General features: G+C 37.1%; 1 protein-coding gene across 2 annotated transcripts in view; it reads right to left on the reverse strand.

The window, feature by feature from the left end:
* PDLIM5 (PDZ and LIM domain 5) overlaps positions 1–22,776 on the reverse strand; it is a 215,966-nt gene extending 193,190 nt beyond the window's left edge. For both annotated transcript variants that reach the window (XM_079919693.1, XM_079919692.1), the window contains exons 1-2: positions 22,676–22,776; positions 19,426–19,563 (exon numbers count right to left, since the gene is read on the reverse strand). In XM_079919693.1, coding sequence (XP_079775819.1) covers positions 19,426–19,521 — 96 coding nt within the window. In that variant the 5' untranslated portion in view covers positions 19,522–19,563; positions 22,676–22,776. The remainder of the gene's footprint in view (positions 1–19,425; positions 19,564–22,675) is intronic.
* Positions 22,777–24,244: the final 1,468 nt, after the last annotated feature.

Raw genomic sequence — 24,244 nt, forward strand, 5'->3', positions numbered from 1 at the left:
GGATACCAAAATTCAGGGATGCTTGAGTCCCTTATATAAAATGGCATAGTATTTGCATATAACCTATGTACATCCTCCATATACTTTATTTTATTTATTTTTTTTTTTTTGCAGTACGCGGGCCTCTCACTGTTGTGGCCTCTCCCATTGCGGAGCACAGGCTCCGGACACGCAGTCTCAGCAGCCATGGCTCACGGGCCCAGCCACTCCGCGGCATGCGGGATCTTCCCGGACCGGGGCACGAACCCGTGTCCCCTGCATCAGCAGGCGGTCTCTCAACCACTGTGCCACCAGGGAAGCCCCTCCATATACTTTAAATCATCTCTATAATACTTCTAATAGTCACCTCTATAATAATCATCTACTTATAATATCTAATGTAAATGCTATGTAAATAGTTGTAAATACAATGTAAATGCCATGTAAATAGCTGCTAGCATAGAAAATTCAAATCTAGCTTTTTGGAACTTCCTGGAATTTTCCGAATATTTTCGGTTCGGTTGAATCCACAGATGCGGAATCTGCAGATATGGAACCCCCAGATATATGGGCTGACTGTACACTAAATACTACACTAAACCATATTCTACTGGTCACAGTAAGCTTCTTTAACTTCTTATGTGCCTGACGTGCTATCAAAAGTGAAATATACCTAAAAATTAGTAAGCAGAAATCAAATATTTTAAATGTATACTTACCATAAAAAATGATCGTTTGATTAATAACTTTTCATTGATTTTAAGGAGGTTCATAGAAGACTACACTAAAATAAAATTTTACAAATCCATGAAACCACAGGCCAAATTTTCTTAACTTTTTTGTTTCGTTACATTTCATCTATTCCAGGCCATTTTTTAAAACCACTTTAATATGAAAAACTAGAAGTCACGGTTCTTTTCCTCCAAATTTAAACTTAAAAAAAGAAAACTATATACGTGGAGAAGTCAAAAAGGCAAATTCCAAAAAAAGAAGTGTCTCTCAAATAACGCATGCTACTTTTAATGCTTTAAGAATAGTTAAACACAAAAAGAAAGTAAATAGTCAGTAAGGTTACAGAGTGCATCTCCAGGCTAGACTACATGCCAAAATTCACTAACTCATATTAACTTAAATTGCCTTTTACTGGATCAAGAACCTTTAAAACTATTCCCTAAATTCCAAGATACAGCAAGTAGGGCTGGCTCTACTTAGAGCAGCTCTAGTCAAAGGCCACCCAAGATATGCCAAAGGCAATATGGCCAGAAAAGCTTGAATAACTGCCAACAGCTTTTCTATCCAGGTCTCTGAAACTCGAAACCTCCTTTCTACCACCCACCCCTCATCCTACCTCCATCCAACAAATACCTAATAATATCATGCACAAACTTTTGAAGAGATAGGGAACTGGCAAAAGGATATGTGTTGATGCCTGGACTAAATACCTAAAATCATTTGGTATCTACCTCTCACTAAATTTTAGCAACCATTATACCCATAATAACAGCAAAAATAGTTTATATTAATATTTATATTGCATGCACTCTTTGCCAGGTATGCCAAGTACTTAAAAAATATGAACTCAATCAATATAAGTACACTACTAATTAATCTCATTTTACAAATGAGAAAGGAGAGACCCAGAGAAGCTTTGTAATTTGGTCAAGGTCACACAGCAAGAAAGTGTAAGTACTGGGATTTGAACACACAATGACTGGCTCCAGAGTCCATACTCTTACACACTATGATATCCTGCCTCTCTATCCCTATACTTGTTATATCTCTTCTAAACTATCAATATAAAAACTCAAAATATTTAAGTATGAGACACACAGTAAAACAAGATACAACCAAAAAAAAGAGATGATAAAAGTCTTTATATATTGATGATGGAAGAAGATCCAAGATGAACTGTTACATGAAGAATGTTGGTAAAGTGTCTGCTTTTAAGGATACTCAGGAAAATGTCCACAGTTTTCTGAGTAGCTGGATTTCAGGTTTGGTGAGGTGTTTTGTTTTGGTTTCAGCTTTTTTTGTCATTGTTTCCTATGCATTTTCAACTAGAATGTGTATGTGTGTGTGTGTGTATATATATATATAATTTTTATAATCGAAAGTAAAAATTTTTTCCTCTTGAAAATTAGATTGTAATAAATTACTACTTACAAAAAAGATGACAATGACAAAGAACAACCTTTAATTAAAATATAACAATTCTTCAAAACAATTCTACAGACTATATTTTTAGGCAGAAAGAAGTGGGAAGAGGTTTGAGTTACCTAAAAAACAAAGTAACACTCTTAGCCACCTACACTAAAATGTTCAAAATATCAGAATTACAAATAACATCCAATCAGAAATAACATGTGCCACAAAACTATAGAGGAAACAAGGGGAATGATTCTAGACCATCAGAACTGAAATACGACACTGGCTTCCTCACACATGTGTAAGCTTTGTATGCACGTTGCACCAATATATGAAGAATCAAGCTTCAGAGTGTTAATCAGTTAACACTAAATTGTCAAGTGCATTCATACGTCATACTCATGAGATATGTAGGCATATTTACAACATTTTTTAGTTTAGATATGATGCAAATTTAAGAGTTACTATTTAATAGTTTAAAAGACCTGGGAGTATAGACATATATATATTTATATATTATATATAAATACAATATTTGTGATATATACATGTGTTTGAAGAGAAAACAGAACTGAATTGCCTTAGAGTTACTGAACTGGGAGATGGTTTGCCAATTCTGACAAACTTTCCACTGTCTTTAAATATAGAGGCTATTCCCTGGTAAATCTGTTCAATTTCATTAAGAAATCATGTTACCATAACTATACCAATCCCTGAAGTTAAATTTTAGTTCCCACAATTTCAAGTAAAAGTTAGTAATTTGCTGTCTGCTCATTCCTGTCTAAATGTTATTACTATATCTCTGGCACTTCAAGAAAAAATAAATCTTTCTTTTAGAATGTATATTTGTAACACATAAGAAATAGCAAAGGCTTATAAGCTGGTCATTTTCTATTGATCAAATAAAAGTCATATCAATTCGTGTAGTCCTGTAGTGGTAAATATATTTAAACTGTTGTGCAACAGATCTCCAGAACTTTTTCATGTTGTAAAGCTGAAACTCTATACCCATTAAACAACTCCCCATCTCCCTCTCCCCCTAGGCCCTTTAACCACCATTCTACTTTTCTGCTATTGTTTTTAATTTTTATTTTCCTCTTTAAAGAAAAACTATGACTTTGTTGAGGTTAAAATAAAATTAACATCAATGCAAATAATAATCACCATTTCTGGCGAAGGCCGAATTTGACCGTGAAACTCAAGTCTATTGCATTTGCCAAAATGTGAATTATCAAAACCAGACAAGCACAAGACCTAATTATTTAAACAGCCTGCTAAATCAACTTCCAAATGTTGCTGAGGAAAACACTTGCTTCATAAAGTCACTGAAAAATCAGTCTTAAATTGTTACCAACTCTAGAAAAACAAATTACCTTGATTACGTTTGGAGCTTTACAGTTAGATTAGAAAGTAGCTCTCCATTAGAATAAATCTGTCCTTTACACAGCAATCTCCTTTGATGAGAAAATTTCTGTTTATAACACTTCTTGTCCCTGCTTCAGGCAAATTCAAAGGGCGGGGCTTCACTGACGGAAAAGGTAATACAACTGATTACGAAATTTTTCACTGGGATAACAGATAATTGTCCAGCAATAATAAAACTTAAAGCTTAAAAAAAGATGAAGGCTAACGGTGATAATAAAATAAACACTTTGGGAAAACTGCCCTTCCCCAAGAAAATATTTAGCTATTTTTATTTTAAATTTCAACAGAACACAGTCTTGTGACTGTAACAGAAGTGAAGACAACTGGACAATAATTACCAGTCCACCTGAGAAGCTAGTTGACTTCAAAAGGTCATTCCTGCCAGGTGTAAATGAAATGTTTTAATGATCATCCATTGTAATGAGACCAAAGCTTCCCAGGAAATGTTTCTGGAAGTAAAACTTAAAAGGCAATTTCAAATATTATTTGACCAATCCCTAAATAGACTGAATCATTTTACATACTAATATGCCTTTAATAATCTGCCTGTTACTTTAGTAATTACCCAACAGATACCAAAATTTCTCGATCTCCATTATAAAACTGAAAAATTAGGGTAAAACCAAAATCTTGGAGAAAAGACAAAAATCATTTTTTGTTTCACCTTATCTTTCCAACTAAATATTCTTGGAAGGGTGACAGCAATGAAATTAGTGAGCACTCACCACTCCACAAAAGTTACCATCACTGAACTATATATTAAATCTGACACCACTTCTCATTTCTAGTTACTCTTCCTACAGATAAACAACAGTACTAAGGATACAAATACCAATATTTACAACCTTTTAAGCCTCAAATACATTAACAATTAGTATCAATCCTGAATAAAATAACACTGCAGTCAGCAGACTTCTCAGACTTCAGAGAAATATTTTCTGTGTACCACAGTACTGTTTTCCAAAAACAAACCAAAAAAACCCCCCAAAAAACCCAAACCTATCAATTTGTTGACAAGGTCTTATTTTAAACTAGCGGCAAAATGCTTCTGTCCTATCAACTAACCTGCTGTAGATTTTAATACAATTAATCTTAGGAAATAACTACCTTCAACGTTCTAAAATCATCTTCTACCACTTTCCCCCTTAGTCTACTCCAGCCACTCAAGTCTTGCTGTTCCTGAAACATGCAAAGCAAATGTTCATCTCATGGTCTTTACCCTTTGCCCAAAATACTCTCCCCACCGCCCCACTTCATCCAAGTCTCTGTTCAATGTCACCTTATCTATGAGGTCTTATTTGCTCACCTTCTATAAATCAGTAACTCACATTCAACTACCACTCCCTTTCCCCATACTCCTTTGCTTTGCCCCAAACTATTTATCACCAACTATTTTTATTTATTTATTGTCACTTCTTCACTTCCCTAAAGTGTAAGTCTGGGAAGGCAGACTTTGTTTTATTCACACCACTGTATCCCCAGGGCCTAGGACAGTGCCTGGCATATAACAACATTCAGTAAATATCTGTGGAGTAAGTATAAATAAGTCAATGAAGAAACAGCAATGATTTATTTATACTGATTTGTATGGCTAAAGTTCAGAGTAGTTAAATTTTATATTTCATAAAATTCATAAGGCTTGCAAATAGTATGACCACATACAGAGATCTGCTAACTTTGTCTATAGGTGGCTACACTGCCTATAGACGGTCAAGCACCCATCCCAGGTCCAGCTGGCTATGGCCAGAAAAGCAAGAGGGCAAGGTAAGGATCAGAGACCAATACACAAAGGCTGATGCACCAAAACTGGAAAGAAATGGTACAAATGGCAGACACACTGCTAAGTTTGCCTAGTCTACATTCCACTTACATATTCTCTCTTATAATCAAATCTATCCTTCACTGGAGGAGAAAATTGTTCCCTAGAGCGACTGTCTCTCACCAGCAATACAGCTTACCATGCCTCTTTAGAAGAATTAAAAAAACAAAAAACTATAGTGAATGGCAATCACTAAGGGAAGAATGTCGAATTGGAGGTTATTACCGGTGCAAACTCTCCTTTCAGATCTTTTTGAGAGTTTATGCCAGATCATGACAGATGGAAGAAGGAAATGGGCTATTCATTCAACAAATATTTATTATATACCTTCTAAAAAGATGTTACATGAAATAATTCAAACTGCAGTGTGTGTATGTTGTGTATGTGTGTGCGTGTGCATGTGTATGTCTGTGTGTGTACTGAGAAGGATGCTTCTAGAGAATTTTCTATAAAAACTTATGAAAAAGAAAACCAGAATTAATTTGGAAGATGACACTATCTAAGAAGTGAGGGATCTAGAAATATATAGTGTCAAAACTGCTTCAACTAGATATTACTAGTAAATAGTTATTACTATAAGATAACCTCTGTTCTTATGAGGTAAACTTCACTGAGTTCTTACTATGTGCCAGGCACTTTACAGGTGTTTATTTATTCAATGCAACAAACCTATGATGTAAATATTATTTTTCCCCCATTTGACAGTTAAGGACCTGGGGCACAGTCGAGTAATTTGTCCAGATATATATAGCTGGTAAATTACAGAGCCAGGATTCACACGCAGACATTGTGCTCCAGAGCTTGCACTGGTAACAACTACACTAAACAGCATGTAGAATATTGTCCACTAAAAATATAATCTTAAAATGGTATATTGGGAGAAAAACTAAACCTCCAAGGACTGTGGTAAAAAAAATTAATAAAAAATACAATACTACTATATTAGCTTTGGTAATAAAACACAGTCATGGACGTTTGACCATTCATCATGATATAATCACAACTGCCTGCAGTGTTTTTCTTTAGGCTGGAAATTAATTACTATTAGATTACTTTAAATCTTAAGATAAAGTTGTTCAGAAAACTTTATCTAGACTGACAGTTCTTTTACACTAGTATTATTATTTTGTCATACTTAATGTAACACAGATATTCCTAAGTTGGCTGTAAAGTGTTATTTTGCAAATATACCCCAAAACTCATAGGAAACTCATTCATTCCCTGAATTTATAAAAAGTTGACCTTAAATATGAAGTATGAAGTTACATCATTTGCTAAAGCATTATGATTTATTATTACAGACCTAGAGCTACATGATATTGACAACACTTTTACCCATTAACAATGTATTTAAGGCATGAAAATCTGAATTTACTGAAGTGTCAACTGTCAGTCTTTTCTTATGAGATGTTAATCCTGTTCCAGTGACCTCTCTGAAAGGTTCAGAAATGAAAAACATTAAATCTCATAAACTCCCTCCACTTGAAATAATAAAGGGGCCACAAAACATAACTTTTGGCATGGGGCACATTAACCAACAGGCTAAAACATTCTTTTTAAAAATAAACACTATTAAAATATTTTCCAGCTCAACATATCTGACCTAGAATAAACACCCTAACACTCACTTTATCTCTGAGGCAGACTCTTGAAAAAGTGTTACCAGCATAATTTGTATACAACTCCTGAAGGTGTATGCAACATTTCCTTATTAAAGTAGAAAAGGTCATAACATCACAAGTAACTGAAAACAGAAGCCATCTGGGAAACAAGCCGCTTCTTACAGTGATAATAAAACTTAAAAGAACACAAAAGAGAAAAACTGTAATCAGTGTGCAAATAACAATGAGAAAATAATAATGTATGTGTTACAACTTATAATTAACTTTTCCAAACAAACATATTAAAATGAGTATCTTACTTCCAAGTAGCCACCTTGGAAGGTTATATGGTTAGTCCTTTGCTCAAAATATTTTTGGAATTCTTCCCCTGAAATTTCTATCAAAACCAATTTAAAAACACACCAGCTTGCAGATATGCTAAAATCACAGTAATAGTAACCCACTCTTCCTAGCTCAGCTCTGATCCAGAGGCATCAGAATCCTTCTCAAACCCCCAGTTGTCCCACCATCACCCCCAGTGACATCTCCTCACTCCCTTAAGCCTCCTTATCTCTTATTCTGACACTTGGCTTCCCTCCCATCCCCCATCTCATTCCACTTGCCTCCTCGCTCCCTGCACTCCTGCCACTCCTTTTCTCCTCCTTGAACACGCCAAGCTCTTTCTTGCCTCCAGGCCTCTTGATGCCTGCAGTGCTGTTCTCCTTCCTCTTCCCATGACTGGCTTCTTATCCTTAAGTCAATGTTGCTTCCTCAGTCAGAAGGGCCTGTCCTGACGGCCGGACTTAAGGTAAAACCCTTCCCCCATATACCCTTCCCCCAATTATTCCCTGGCACATCACCTTATTAAATTACATTGCTTATTTATCTATACACTTGTGAGTTAACAGCCCCTCTTACTGGAATATAAGGTTCATAACAATAATGACTTAGTTTTGTGTACTTTCAGTGCCTAGACCAGGACTGAGCACACAGTAGGTGCTCAATAGTGATACTGAATAAATGGCTCCATGCCCAGATGTAGGAATAGTAAATTCTGTCCACCGCTGCTACTTCTATCTCCTCTATGGATTCCACAGACACTAGTCGAGAAGTTCCCTACCATCCTAACTAGGCTGTATGATCAAAGCTCATATTACTGTGGTTTTTGACCAAGTCTCATTACATATATGTCCTCTCCTACTTCCAAGCTCCTTCTTATATTCCACATCATGTTCCATGTACCTGTTTGTCAGAAAACAGAGAACCACCCTCTCTATCCAAGCCTAATACACAGTAAGAGCCTAACGAATATATGTTAACTAACACCTTCTCTTAGGGCTCTGGCATGAGTCATTCAGGAGAAGGGCAGCATCAGAAGACAATACCAAGAGGACGTACTCTGCTGTACCAAGAATTTACCCATCTCTCCTAAAAGATAATAAATAATAATAATAAAATCTCCAAGGACTAAGCTTGAACACACCTCACTTACGTGTTTCTTGAATTCCTTCCCATGAAGTCCCTTTATCTTTCATGCAAACAGCACACACATACACAAACACCTGCCCCTCTCAGGCTCTCCTAACTTCCATATATGTCCAGACAAGCCTGAGTTTGCATGTCTACAAAGCACAGGGCAGTTTTAATTTCCTTTCACTTTTTAAACAAAAGACACACACATTGTAAAAACTGCAAATAGTATAATAGTATACAGAGAAAACAGTAAAAATTCTATCAAGCCCAGTGCCCAGGGCAGTTCTAAATCCTGCACTGTCTGGTCACAAAAATCAGTTTCCTTACTTAGTAACTATATTTCTGCATTGGTCTTAATGTATGAAGTGTTAGGTTCAGTTCTGGGAGTCACACATAAAGAGACATTTAAAAACTGAACTACTTTTAAAGGCAAATGCTCAGGGGTGTGAAGAGAGGCAACCGTCAAGAAAGAAACACTTGAAGAAATGGCTTCCAACAGAAGATCCACAAGACTTAAAAGGAAATACAAGTCAGTCACCTACTGGAAAGGCTGTAATGTGTGCGAGGGCTATCCTTTGTTGTGCATGACACTAAAGGATAGAAAGAGAACTACTGGGTCAAATACACAGAAAACAAACTCGGGCTGACACACAGGAAGACTCCGTACCTAGGGAGGCAGAGGGCTATTACATTAAGTAACATAGGGGGCGTTTCCTAGAAACCAACCCTGACTAGGATTAAAAACAAAGAAAACCAAAATGTCTCATCAGTTAACTATAACTATTAATCATTTTCATTAACGAAACAATTCTAGAAGAAACGACTATAACTGCAACCCAGCTTCCCATTTGTCCCCATCATCATTACAATCATCAGTCAACAGTTATTGAACATGTACGGGGAATTTTAGTACTATCTTGAGTAAATAAGACCCAGAGCTGTAGCGGTTTTTTTCCTGGTGAGAGAGGTTCATGATTTAACAAAGTATATGACCTATTTGTATGTTCTTAAACTGTACCACCGTGAAACATAATATGAAGACCAAAAATGTGGCCTTAAAAAGACTATATGCAGTTCCTTTTAACATAAATTTTACCACTTTATCTTAACAATGAGGTATGAAACAAAACCAACTATACTTGTTATATACTTGGTTATATACTGGTTAAATTTACTAAAGATTCCTCCAGACGTCTTTGGTAAATTTAACATTCATTATTAAATTTTATAGTCTTAAAATATTATAAGTAATGTGCCAACTTCAAAGTGTTCTAAAGATACTTTCAGCATCATAAATAGAACTGAAGCCTGATATCATATATTATTAACACTGACATTTATTTCCGAAAAGGATTTGACCTATGTTGACTGAACCCTGAAAAAAGTGAAAAGACCAGTAGTCGGAGAAAAGCAGATCTGTCACATTATTTAGTCAGTGGCAGTTCCACTGCAATTTAGCCTTAATCTTTTTGATGAAGTGATCTAAATAACAAAAGATCCATACTAAAAATATTTTTAAGAAATAAAAGCTACATAATGTTCGCAAACATTAGCGTACAAAATGGGATTCGATGGTACACAAGAAACACCCATAAGGCATGTGAGAATCCCTAAACATCCTGAATTCAAAGTCTGGGCCTAGAAGGTACATTTTAAAAATCTCTTATGATGCTAATGATTAGTTTAGAAACTAGTCATAGTTTTAAAAGTAATCTCAGTTACTCCCATTTACACAAGTCTTTGATTCTCTCTTTAAGAAACACAAACAAACTTGGTTGTCAGTAGTAAAAACTGTCACCTATTCCCAGAAAACAGAGTATACTGGTTTAAAAGCATTACAGTATTACTACTCAGTTTGTCTGGTATCACATCCTAAGCCTAACCAATTACTAGCTGTGTAACTTTGAGCATCTTATGTAACTGCTCTGTCTCTCTGTTTCTTCATCTGCAAATCAGAGGTTTTAAATCATACTTCCTCAGAGGGTCACTATGAGAATTAAATAATCGAACATGTGCAAAGTATCTACATCAGGGCCTAGACAATAACAGGGGCTCAATAAATGTCAGTGTATTGTCATTATTATTATTTAATATAGGAAAGAAAGTGGAGACCCAAGTGAGTTGGAGCCGTCAAACATTTCAAAGAGCACCTAGTATATGAATGTGCCCTGATGGATGGGTAGGGCTAAAGGTACTGTGCATGAAGAATAGAGAGACCAAGGACTTAAGGGTTCAAAACAGGCATTTTGGACTGTAAACTCAGTTCTGCCAAGTGGGTCTGACGGGATTAATATATTAAATGCAGGATTTTAGAATTCCTGCCTCGGCAAGGTGCCACCCTGAAGATGAGGAAACAGCCTAGGAGGGAACAAGCCATTGATGAAGTTTGGAAACACCTCTGTCTGCTAAGCTATCAAAGTGTCACTCTGAGAATTAGATACGAACTAGAATCTTCCAGAATGAATAAAGGTACATATAAACAGAAATGCCTAGTATAAAAAGATCAAAAGAACCAATCATAGAATATTTGGAAGTCAGTAGCATGGAGATTCTTCAAGAGAATGTCCAAAGTCATGAAAATTACATGTATAACAATGCTTGTATTTATTTACAAACTTCTTTCTCCAGATGATCCCTAAGGGTTGCTAGTTAAGGAACAAAGCATTTGCTTTCTAAAGGATATCTGTCCTCCAGTATGTTTTCTCAAGAAGAAAACACTTTCAGAACATATCTACAATCTCCTCTGGCTAGCATTATAAAACCTTACTAAATTTTTAAGTTTCACCATCTCTAAAAGCTAATATCTCAGAAATCATTTGAGAAATACTGGTCTAATACTGTAACTGGATTCTCAATGGAACCAAATCACAACACTCAAGCCCCTAAGGAATCAACCGTAAATGGGATTCGGTTGTTAATGTCATTAAAAAAAAAAAAAAACACTTCCTCTTTTGGTAAATCAAAATTTACCCAAGATAATTACAATGAAGAACAGTGGTCATTGTTAAATCACTTTTTGAATCCTAGGAAAAAGTGTTTAACAAGTCACAGAATTCAAATAACAAATGGTGCAACTTATCTAGTTCCAAACACTTCTCATCATATTAAAAATTTTACAGCATAGTAAAGGGAAATTCCTCCTTCCCTCAACTTTAAGCACATAAACAAACATCCCTGGCATTCTGACTCTTCTTGTCACCAAGGTTACCAACACTTACACTCTCTGCTGCTTACACCCAGGTAAAATGAAGAAATATATCGTGCCACACGTTAGGATGCCTTCACATGCCTGACTCACTATGCTATGAAACACTGGAAACCGTTGTGACTTGTTATGCTCCACTGGCTAATAACAGTTGATATGAAAACAGTGAGGTTCCTAAGGGTGAATTTTACTATGTCCAGGGACCAGGCCAAATACCTCATTATGGTCAGTCTCTTTGTCACATCCGTAAGGGGAGCTAGAGAAGAGTAGGATTTAAAATTCCACAATATATCAGGCTGCTGGAGAAACTCCAAAGGCAACAACGTGAAATCTATTAAATGTGATTTGCTTAATTTTTCAGAAAGTTTATGACAGGGCACTATGCCAAAAACTATTCCACAAAAAACAAAAAAACCTTTCACCATGTAATTGGAAGTAATATGTTAACAGAGGGAGGAAATCCGTTTGGAAATAGGAAACAAATGATAGAGGATAATTATTAACCAAAGCTCTAAATGAAAAAATTCAAATAAATAGCATCCCCCCAGAAGTTAAAAAATCATTTAAAGAAGGTCAGCACATCTTTATTTTGTACATTCTCATGCAAAATGGAAAAAAAAAAAAAGAGCCACTTAAAAACATACAGAATCCTCTGTAGAATACCTGTGATTAAGCCCTGTAAAAAAGGAGAAAGATGGAAATAGGCCCATCTGATTGGAAAAGATGAAAGTCTGTCCAAACTTGTGCTAGCACAGGTATGAGGAAACTGGCTTTCTCATTGTGGGTAGGAGTGTCTCTATAGAGATATTTGGCAATATCAATCAAAATTACAATTGCATACAACTCTTTGACTCAGCAATTCCATTTCTAGGAATCTATCTCACAGGTATGCTCATATATATGCCATATACAGATAGATATAGTTATTGATGCAAAAATTACACTACAGTGTTACTAAAAGGAAAAGATTAGAAACAACCTAACCACCTAATTGTCCATCAATAGGAACTGGTTAAATAAATTATGATAAATCCAAATACAATGCAGCTGTACAAGAATGAGGATATATTTACTGACTTGGGGTTAAGTGAAAAAAGCAAAATGCCAAAAAAAAAGCAGATTTTTAAGGATACTATTTGTGTTGGAAAGGGGGATGATGAGGATATATATGTATTTTCACACATCTGTATAGATTATCCCTGAGAGTATACACAGGAAACTGCTAACACTGGTTGCTTCCAGGCAGAGGAAATGAATGACGGGACAACAGGAGGCTCTTTCCTCTAAACGCTATTGAGTCATTTGGCTTTCAACGCATATGAATATCTTACCTAAAGAAAAGCATAAATTAACCAAACTTTAGAAGGGGGAAAAGGGTGAAGGGTGAAGATTTCTTGAGTACCAAATCTGACCCAGTAAATAACTGTTCCCACTGTGACCTTTTTAAAACTGCCTCTTTCTTTTTCTCTTTCAATCTAACTTGTTCTTTCCCTCCCATCAAGTCCCCGGTTCATTTTACTCTCCTCCATTTAGGCTGGACAAGGACATCTGCTGCAACTGCTTAGCCCTGCCGGGTGGACTAAATGCCAATGAGGTTGATGAACTTTGTTCCAGTAATTATCATACAAAATGGGTAACAAACTCAGCTGTAACAGAAATCTGAGTATTTACAGAAGGATAGATAACTCCACTTATGCAACAAGAAAGAAATGATAATAAGGTGATAGAAGATGGGGAAGTGAAGATTTGAGAGATTCCATTTTAATACTATAAAAAATTCTTCCAAGCCTGACTTTAAACATTCATTCAATACTGTCTGTTCTGTCCATACCTAAATATTTTATTACCTTTAAAAAAAAGAGTATCTATGCTATAAAAGTGATTTTCCCACTCTGTAATTTGAAAAACAAACCTGAATTCCCAGCAGGGCTATACAGTGGCTCTGCACCCAGAATACCTAAATTAGGGGTCACCACACCATGGTCACTGCTCATTACTTTCTTAATGTTTTCTTTTCATTCCCAATATTATATCACTTATTTGCAAATCCATACATATATTAACATTTCACATGTGAGGATCTTGTTTTGTCAAGTTTTATATCGTATACTCAATATTTCTACATTTCAAAAATTCAAACAAAGGCCTAGAGTCTCACCTCCTAAAGCTGAAACATAATTATCTCTTATAAGACGCCAAAGAGGGGCTTCCCTGTTGGTGCTGTGGTTAAGAATCCGCCTGCCAATGCAGAAGACACGGGTTCGAGCCCTGGTCCAGGAAGATCCCACATCCAGCAGAGCAACTAAGCCCGTAAGCCAAAACTACTGAGCCTGTGCTCTAGAGCCTGCGAGCCACAACTGCTGAGCCTGAGTGCCACAACTACTGAGCCTGCACACCTACAGCCCATACTCTGCAATAAGAGAAGACACCGCAATGAGAAACCCGTGCACCGCAAGGAAGAGTAGCCCCCGCTCGCCGCAACTAGAGAAAAGCCCCGCGCAGCAACAAAAACCCAACGCAGCCAAAAATAAAATAAATTAATTAAAAATAATAATAATAAGATGCCAAAGAAACAACCCCTTTTTATCTGGAGCAATGTTTGCTCCTAGATTAACTAGCTCATATCGTATTTCTCCTCCATGCAGTTGTAACTGGGGGAAAAGGCCATGACCAGTCTTGCAGTGCATGGGAACCTGGGTAAGAACTACTGCAAACAGGATATTTCAGACAAAGAGTAACTGTATATTCAGATTAACTATATATTCACACTGCAGCCTAACCAACAATCATCACAAGCTCTTTGCATTGAAAGTTCTCAAAAATGACTGAAAACAAGTCTATAGGCTTTGGTTATTCTGAGTTTAAGTAAGCAAATATTAGACCTAACTCATGAGTAGCTGAATAGCTTGTATGAAAATCTCCCTTACTTAGGTCTAAAGTGCTATTCTTACTTCACCCAATCTCTACAATATTGTTTCTTCCATCAGATACAAAAATCCTGCATACCAGTAAAATTCCTTTTAACCAATAACTTTCCAAAATGCCCAATATTCATTAAAAACTAAAAAAAAAAAAAAAAGCCTTTTTTTCCTCAAACTATTAACTTACAATAAAACATACTGATAAAGATTTTCATTTCTTTACAAATAACAAACCAGAAAAAAACCTTCAGAATTATCTTGAGATTCTTGACCCTTGGGACCACAAATGACAGAAAACTGCCACGTGGGAAAAGACAGGTCTCTGAGCCCCCCACAAAAGGTGATTAATATTTTAAAAGCAGAGGGTGAACATACATGTGAAATGCACATTATGCAGTTAAACAAGCTAAATTATCAACTTTCTCACTTGGCATAATAACAGGGTAGTTGGAAGGGAATGTAAAAGAAAATACTCAACAGCTTAAAATTAACAATGGGCCCATTTATTCAAGGGAGGATGGTTCTCCCATTTCAGCTTGAGGACTGAAAGTCTCTTTCTGCCCACCTCTAGGAGGGAAACTCTGCAGCTGGCCTGTCTGGAGAATCACTCAGCTATATTCACAGCTTCACTCAGACTCAAGCAATGGCAAGAAAAGTCTTCGTCTTCACTTTGAACTGAAAACCAACACAGAGAAATACTGACTTTGAGGTGTTCAGATTTCATTCTTCAAGGACCAGTTCAATTAATTTCTCCTGTAGGAAGCCAACCCTCTACCCCTAAACAGATATGAAAGGTCTGTGCCCACTGAAACTGAGAAACACTTATCTGTATCTCTGTCATTCCATCAAATATTGTCTTGTGACAGGTCTTATGACATTGTCTAGTACTGTGTTTATTTTTCTCCCCAACCTTTGTACTCCCCAATGCTTTGTCTCTTCTTCAATGGCTTCTAGGAAGTATCCTTTTAATTACTGAATGAATGAATTCACAGCAAAGTGTTTTCACGGCTCTTTCTCTGTTCTATTAATACTCCTAAACGGGACTCCATACTCCAGGAAATGGTACATTTCTTCTGCTTTTCAAATCCAACTAAAATCTTGTCTGACCTGGTAACAAATGATCCGCCCCTAACTGTTGAGAATCAAAATCTCTATTATTTGGGTATTAAAATGTCTGACCTGATTTTATCTGCTAAAGAAACACCATAGATGTGTTTATAGAGAATTGGGAGATCAACTTCAGGAAATCCAAATACTGACAGCTAAGGGAAAAATTCTAATGTCATACATCAGAAAATAACACAAGGAGAGTATTTCAATTTTAGGATGCTGTACTTAAAATGTTATTCACAAATACACTATCTTTCTTGTAATTCCATCATGAGGGTCAGCAACTTGCCAAAATACGGCCTTGAATTGTGCAACAAGTCTCCTATTTCTTCTTATAAAATATATTGGCAAAGACCAACAAACCCACACTGCTACAATAAAACCCATCCTCACATACCATGGCTTCAAGGCAATTCCATAAATACAGGGTCATAAAAAGACAGCCTGCAAACTCCAGTAGCCAACACACCACTTTAAGGATAGGAAATTGAAGACAATGACATGGGATCAGGCAATTACAGCAATTTGATGATCTTTTCAAAAAGTCTGCAACAATCACCAATCTTATCTTAGAAACCCACCTACTAAAAATGTATGCAAAACTCATACAGAAGAGACGGGGAACAAAATCTGAGAGTAATGTTAAAATTTTACAGTTTGTATGCTTTACGAAGCAAGTCATAATCCATATATTCCTATGCTGGTAACGAAATCTCAAGAAAACAGAATGTTCAAGTCCCAGCCAATGGCTTATTTATCTCAAATACATTTGATATCACAGAGTTCCAATATTATAAGGAAACGTAAAGAGCCCTTTGGAGTTCATCATAATAATACATGACCGGAGGAAATACTGTATACGTTTGAACTATATATAGATGCAGGTTCCTAGCGAAGCACAAACCTGTAAGTTTATTTTTCTTTATCAATTCCAACAGACTGTAAGTAAAAAAATACATAACTGCTATGTTCCCTAAAATTATGGGGGATTTGATGTTTCAAGTCTCTAAATTTTTTCTTTTTAATTTCATATTATTGTAAAAGATAACAACTGAGAGAATACCATGCCAGACCTTGTTAAGAATTCCACATACATTATTAAAGTAAGAGAATCACTAAATTACATATTTTAAGGCATGCTTTCAGGTTTTAATTGCTTCTTGATACTACTAATTAAATAATCTGGTGACCACTGAAATATATCCCAATAATTTTACATAATTAAGGCAGAATAAATATAACCAGAGAACTAATTAAGATGAGGTATAACATTAATAATCTTACTACCACAATATGGATTAGTTATTAGGCACCCATCTTTATTAGGCAATGTTTCTAGGCCTGTTTAAACTGAACCACACAAGGGGTTAAAAATAACTACAATGAAAGGCCAACAGCCTAGCTGCACAGTTGCACCAACATTCCCTCTCCTCGCCAATCCAGAATGAATTGCATGCCCCACTGCACAAGGCCCAAAAAGGTCACAGGAGATGGCAGAGACTTTTGTAAGAGAACAGAAATAACTCAGCAGCTTTGTTACCGTAGTCTCTTTTAATCTGTGTGTTCAAAATCCTTTAATTAACACTCTGTCTACACAAGGAAAGCATTTCTTCTGTGCCAGGAGAGGGCACATATGTATGTACACAGTGTTCTGTTGTATCAGCATCACAACATGGAACTCAGATTGTCTGCCAGGAAACTGAAGCACAGAAAACTTTTTTAAAGGTATGGTACCACAACATTTACATACTCCATTTGCACTTCTACAATCAAACAACAAAGTGTGTTGCATGAGGTGTTAATTTGTTTCTACACTTTTTTTGCAGCAAAAAATGGAAGCATTTAAACCATAATTTTCTTTAGTCCATTATCATAAACTAGGATATTCAAAATTAATGTAAAATAATGTAAACAGAATGCAAAAACAGACAATATTCAAATATTCTTCCTTTCTTCATGATGGCTCTTCAGTAGGAGGCAAAAAGATACTGCCCCCCTCAAACGGGAATAAATCACAAGACACATTTTCACACAGATGCTTTACATTTAAAATTTCATCCAACCAGGCAAAGTCTTAAAACTTTCAGGCTGGATTACATACATGTGTTTCCTTGTAAAATCTGAGTAACTGGAATCAAGATGGAATTTGATAAAGATAACTATTTTAAAAATCCAGAGCCAAGAAACAAGGAAAACTTCATTAGTAAACTGGGATTTGAAGTATTTTAATAGAGATACGTAATTGTTACAAACTTATTTTTAATCTTTCAAAATCGAGTTGGATATACATACTGTAAGAAGCAGTGTGTGTGTGTGTGTGTGTGTGTGTGTGTGTGTATATATATATATATACACATATATAATTAAATAATAAGTACCTATATAATTAAACCAAAAGATAACTCTCTAAATATCTAACTAGAGAAGCAATCTACCTAAATTTATGATAAAGCTTATTGGGGAGGAAGCAGAGCATTAACTGCTTGAAAGCCAGTTCTTCCACACCAGCCATGGGAGCTCACAGCACAGTTCTTTACAATGAGAATAAAACCACTACTTCACAGGTTGGTGTGAGAATTAACTGAGATGAAGTAAAGAACTTGGCAAAAGCCCAAAACTTTGCTGGTAATGCTGTTGGGGGAATAGATTTTTTTATGTATTACACAAAAGTGCAAACTGGCATAACCTATCAAAATTATACATATATAATTATGTATATATGATATCCACTGAAGCATTACTTGTAATAGCAATACTGGCAACAGCATAAATGCCCTTCAATAGGGGATTACTTAAATAAATTTTACTTCCCTACAAAAGAATCCTATACATCTGTTATTAAAAAAAAAAAGAAAAAGAAAAATAGTAACAGGGAAAGCTCTCTAAGGTAAATTGTTAAGAAAAAAAGCAATGTGTGGAACAGTGTGTATTAAGATGCTACCATGTAAGTAAAAGGTGAATAGATATTCATATTTATTTGAATATACAAAAAACCCTATGAAATGTTATACAAGTAATTAACAGCAATAATTATCTACTGGAGATGAAAGTGAAACAATGCCTGACACCCAGTCAAACCTCAATAAATGAAAGCTATAATTACTCCCTTCATCAGTGTCATTATCATCATGAAAACATGTCATTAAAATATATACGCAGAATACATTCAAACTAAATCCATGAGGTAAACAGCCAAATCTTAAGCATTCAAAGGCTGACTATCTGGTTGGCCATCCAAGCCCTTCGTTTTCTCTTCATAGGTAAGTAGCTTTTGGCCATTTTACTGTAGACTAACCCCTCACCAGAGAGCGAGCTGAGGAAATAACACCAAAAACAGTCCTTTTATTCAATATTGATCAACAGTTTCTAATAAACAGCTTTTGGAGCTCAAAGGGACCGTGAAAATCCCAGTGTAAACTTCTATTACATATGAAGAAACTAAGGTCCAGAGAACTCCCCAAATTAGCCACTGTTCAAAGACTTGGAGTCTGTCCCCCCAGTTAAATGCTTTCAATTTTATTATTAAGATGGGGGAAAATAAGCTTAATTGAAATCAATTATCCTTGCTAAATTCCCTCCCCAGCCCATCCTTTACTATACATAACTAAGTTTGCTGAGATCATATTCCATAAGCAATTCTATTAAGTAGAGCGCAGGTCATCCAGAGAATTCGACAACTCGGCCGTGATGTTTCTAGGACTATGCATTGAATGAACATCCACAATAAAATCTGTAAAGTTTGCTTACGCTAGAGATTGTCAGAGGCATGTTGAAATCCTTGCCACCTTGTAGCCGGAAACCCCAAGGAGCTGGGCCAACCAAGGACACACTGTAGTTGCTCATGGTTCTAATGGCTCAAAGTCCAACGCCCAAAAATGAAAGAAACTGTGAAAGAAAATGAGATGGTTAACAAAAATGTTTATCTTCAGTATTTTGTTTTGGGGGGAAGAGGGGATATGCAAAATAAGTCATATTAAGTTCTCATTTCAGTCAAAGAAAAGGAATCTATGAGCTAATACATAATCTCTAAACTCATGCCAATTTCCATAGTCTAAAAATTCCATATCAGAGTATATTTCTAGACATTTGATCAGTTTTACAACTTGCTACACTACAATTTGTGGCTTCTTGCATACAAACTTTAATTCAAAGTACTTTACAACACTTCATTTTATACAAAAAAACAACAAAACTTTATTTCAGGTTTAATTCAAAATGATTTTCCCTGTCCTTCTGCCTGCAGTTAGCAAGAGTCCTTCAATTTCACTTACTTAAATTCTAAGTTATCCTAACATATGAAAAGAACTACAAATCGGTAGACTCTCATTCATGCTTTCCAAACTCTAAATTCTTTAAAACGAGAAGTTGTTTTTTAATGCATAAAACTATTCTCTCCAATTATAAAGTACAACTTGTATTTCCTCTTCTGGGGACATGTTATTTTCCACGCAAAGAAATTATTTACATTTCCTTCGGACAGGCAATGATGGGCAATACTCTAGCACAATGATATTTCAATCAGAACCTGCTTTTTGTTTTATATACACACCTCATCAGGCAAAGTGGAGTGAGCATTTACCACACGGTGTATAAGTCTGACTAAACATGGTAGGAATAAAAGGTGAATCTTAATGCATGAAAGAATTAGAGCTTTAGAAAAGAACCAGCGCTTCAGTGCTTTCTTTCTTCTGTGTTTTGCTGGAAGTGCGCTCATAATGACTCTCATGGTAGTACTTCTATATAACAAAAAAAAGCTAAAGAAAAAAAAGTGTGACTCGGAGTTTGGTGTTGGTTGTTATGGTGGTTATGTGTGAGTGGGAGAAACTGGGAGGAATGGAGGTCTTCTAAAATGTAATACTAAGACACCTATTATTTCCCTCTTTAAAAATAATGTGACACATGTGTAATAATTTTAAAACCACATTTTTTAAAAAAAAGCTGTTTCAGACACACTTCCTTGGAAAATCTGTGCTATTCAGCCAAATCATCACCTATTATCTGTCTTAAAATATTATTCCATTTTTTTAACCCATTGAAAATTTCTATTCCATCACACCAAATTAATAGTGGCAGATGTAGATATGCAAATCACTGGGTATATTAAAAGCAAGCAGATTCCATCTTCTCATATGGGGAAAATGAGGCAAAACTTTCATATAAGTCCAGTTCTTAAAGAAAAATCAGTGAAAATCTGCCCTGCATCTGCCCAGAAACAAAATGGGCTTTTCCACTGGCATAGTAGTTGACTGAACTACTAGCCAATAATACATTACGTCAATACTGATGCAACAAACACTAAAAAGATGAAAAGGCCAAACCAGAGATCAAGCTATTTGATATATGTGAAACGCAAATAGTAAGGAGCCACATAGTCTAATTGCTTTCTCACTGTAATAAAAGTTTCAGAGAACTTGTAGAGAAAGACTGGATAATGGCACACAATATAAATCAAAAGTGTGTAAAGCCAACAGATATTTCACAGGCAGCCTACCCCTCCTTCTTTTTTAATCTTTAACTTTTTGTCAAGAGAAGAATTTGAAAGTTAGGTTCCACTTCCTCTAATCCCAATGTTCCCTACAAGAAAATGTGTTTAATTCATATATCAACCTATGTACCTGCAGCTTCCCTTTACTTACGAGTTCCCTTCCTGATTTCTCCCATTTGTTATTAAAATCTCTAGCACTGGCAAGGTCACAGCCCCACTACAGAACCAGTGTCAGTTCATTTCTAGTGTCGTTTCCCTTCCAGTATTCTCCCTTTGCTAGCTTCACGTGCCTTAAAATATTCTGAAACCGAAGCAACTGTTAATACTATTGCCCTTTTCCAGGTCTGGTAATATTAGTGCCCAAACTCTTCCTTAAATACCAAGCAGGCAGGAAATATTGAGCAGCCTTTCTGCTTTCAAGCACGTAGAAAATGTTGGCACTTCTGTACCGTGCTGGATTGTCTTTTAGGGGAAAGTCCAAACAATGTCTTCGCTCTAGTACTTAGGCAGGAAGCCTGGCATTTCCCACACTCCTAGCCCAGCTTCTTCGGTGGGTGGGAAAAGGAAAAGAACTCATGATGAATTTCTCCGAGAAGGGTCTGAAATTAAAGCTGTATCTTGAGATCCTCTTCTTCCCCAGATTGAGCGACTGTGGAGGTAGAGTGTAAGAACTAAAGCCACAGGCACCGGGTGAAAGTAGCCGACGAGACAGTTTTCCAGCAGAGAGGTTCACGCCTAGCCCTGTTTGCCAAATAAGGTTCCCGAGCCGGCTGCTCCCTAGGCAGGCGGCTTCCAACGTCCCCGTGGTCAGGAAGGCAGACTTGGGAGAGGCTCTGGCGATCACAGCCGAGACCTACCCTGCCCAGCGCAGCCACGAATTTTCTTTCCAAGGACTGCCCTGTCCATACGTCCTTCCTTTTTCCACTTACTGTCAAACGAACGGGACCACAGTCTTTTAAAAACAGCCTCACCAAGTACGCGAGCACTAATAAATCTGGCGTTCATGACAGATTTGTTTTTAAACAAGCTTTATTTCTGGACGCATGGAAGTTGTCCCCTAACAGGTTACACAATCCTCAATATTCGGGGGGAAATAAATGCTTCTCAGTAGCGTGAGAGCAAATAAAAAATCAGCACGCCGTTCCCGTTTAGACCCGCTTCCTCCCCACACCCCCGGGAGACTCGCGCAGGACGCGAGTGTCTCGGGACGCCTAGGTGCGTGCCCGGCGACGCCGCCGCTCTCGTCCCAATCCGCCCGAGCTCCAGTGCCCGTCCTCTGGCCTGGGGCCCGCTCCCGCGCCGCCCTTTCCCGGGCGCTCCTCTTCCCACGCCGCTCTCCCACCTCCGCTGATCGGCGTCCGGCAAACACCTGAGCAGCCACCCGGCGCGAGGCGCGCCCCCTCCTCTCCACTAGCTGGGCTTCCCTCCACGCGCTCTGCGTACGGCGACCCCTTCTTTCCCTCCTCCCTATCGGGGATCCGAGACGCGCATCGCCGGCGGGCGGCCACTCACCTCGGGTCCGGCGCGGCGATGCCTCCGCCTCAGACGAGCGCTGACAAGTGACTCGTGGTGTGTACGCCGTCCCCACGGCCCCCGGGAACTTCCGCCTCCTGGCTCCCCAACCCCCACAGGCCCCGCCCCCGAGCCAAGGCACGCCCCCTCCTCCCCGGCCACGCCCCCGGGCCGAGCAGGGCTGGGAGGCGCTGGGAGAAGGGTGCTGCGGCGAGCAGAAGCCCCTGCGGTAAAACAATTGCACTACAGACTTTCGGTGGCAGTAGTCTTAGGGGGTTTTGAGCAGTACCTGGCAAAAGTCCGCTCCCCCTGCCTTTTTTATAGTGGATGCATTTCTCTCTAAAGAAACTTTGAATTGGCCAGCAGTTGCTTTGGCTAAAATAGGAGAGGGCTTTGGATAAATTCCTGTCTATGCAAGTTCAGCAGCCACTGCCTGGTTTTTTGGGTGAGCTTTATGTGCCCTGAAAAGTGAAGACGCTTAAAGTTTACTTGTCAGGAAAGTGAAAATCAGTAACTTTAATATCTAGAAGTTAAATCTTCTTATCAAACCAGAAGACCGTGATAAACAGCAGCGACCAAAAGTGGTTCAACCATTATAGCCTCAGCTTATTTTTCTAAATCCAGATCAATAGTTCACTTCGCAGTTTCTGTAAAGTTGCTTGATTTAGCCCAAGGAATTTATTCATGAGCAAATTTGAATAATGTTCAGTGAACATACAGAAAGTAACTTGTAGGCTTCTTTTAAACAGTGAATTGGCTTATAAAATGTGAAAAGGACAATTCTTAACCAAGGGACATGTAAAGCAAGGTTCATGGGGTCCGTGAGTCTCCTAGAAGTGCAAACAAAATTCTAGAGAAGACCCAAAACTATGCTCTGTCCAAACCCGTAGCCACTAGTCACGTGTGGCTATTGAGCATTTGAAATGTGTCTACTGCGGCTGAAGCACTGAATTTTTTGTTTTATGTAAGTTTAATTTAAATTTAAAACCTGAAGTAGGATAACATGCTTCCATTAAACACAAACTTTATTGTTTGGGAAGGACTAGATTTCACTTTACCACTGAAAATGTAGTGCCCAAATTGAGCTATAGTTGAAGTAGATTTTGAAGACTTATAATGAAAAATATAATGTAAAATGTCGTTAATAATTTTATATTGATTACATGTTAAAATGACAAAATTTTTTATATTTGATTAAACATAAAATTAATTTTGCCTGTTTTTTAATGTGGGTAAGGAGACATTATATTTTATTTTATGTGCAGTAACCATTGCTGTCTTTTTTTGAAATTTTGAATTTTATTTTATTGATTTTTTTTATACAGCGGGCTCTTATTAGTTATCCATTTTATACATATTAGTGTATATATCTCAATCCCAATCTCCCAATTCATCACACGACCACCCCTCGACACCCACCACTTTCCCCCTTGGTGTCCGTACGTTTGTTCTCTGCATCTGTGTCTCAATTTCTGCCATGCAAACCGGTTCATCTGTACCATTTTTCTAGGTTCCACATAAATGCATTAATATATGATATTTGCTTTTCTCTTTCTGACTTACTTCACT

Source organism: Stenella coeruleoalba, assembly GCF_951394435.1.
Source record: "Stenella coeruleoalba genome assembly, chromosome: 4".
Lineage (NCBI taxonomy): Eukaryota > Metazoa > Chordata > Mammalia > Artiodactyla > Delphinidae > Stenella > Stenella coeruleoalba.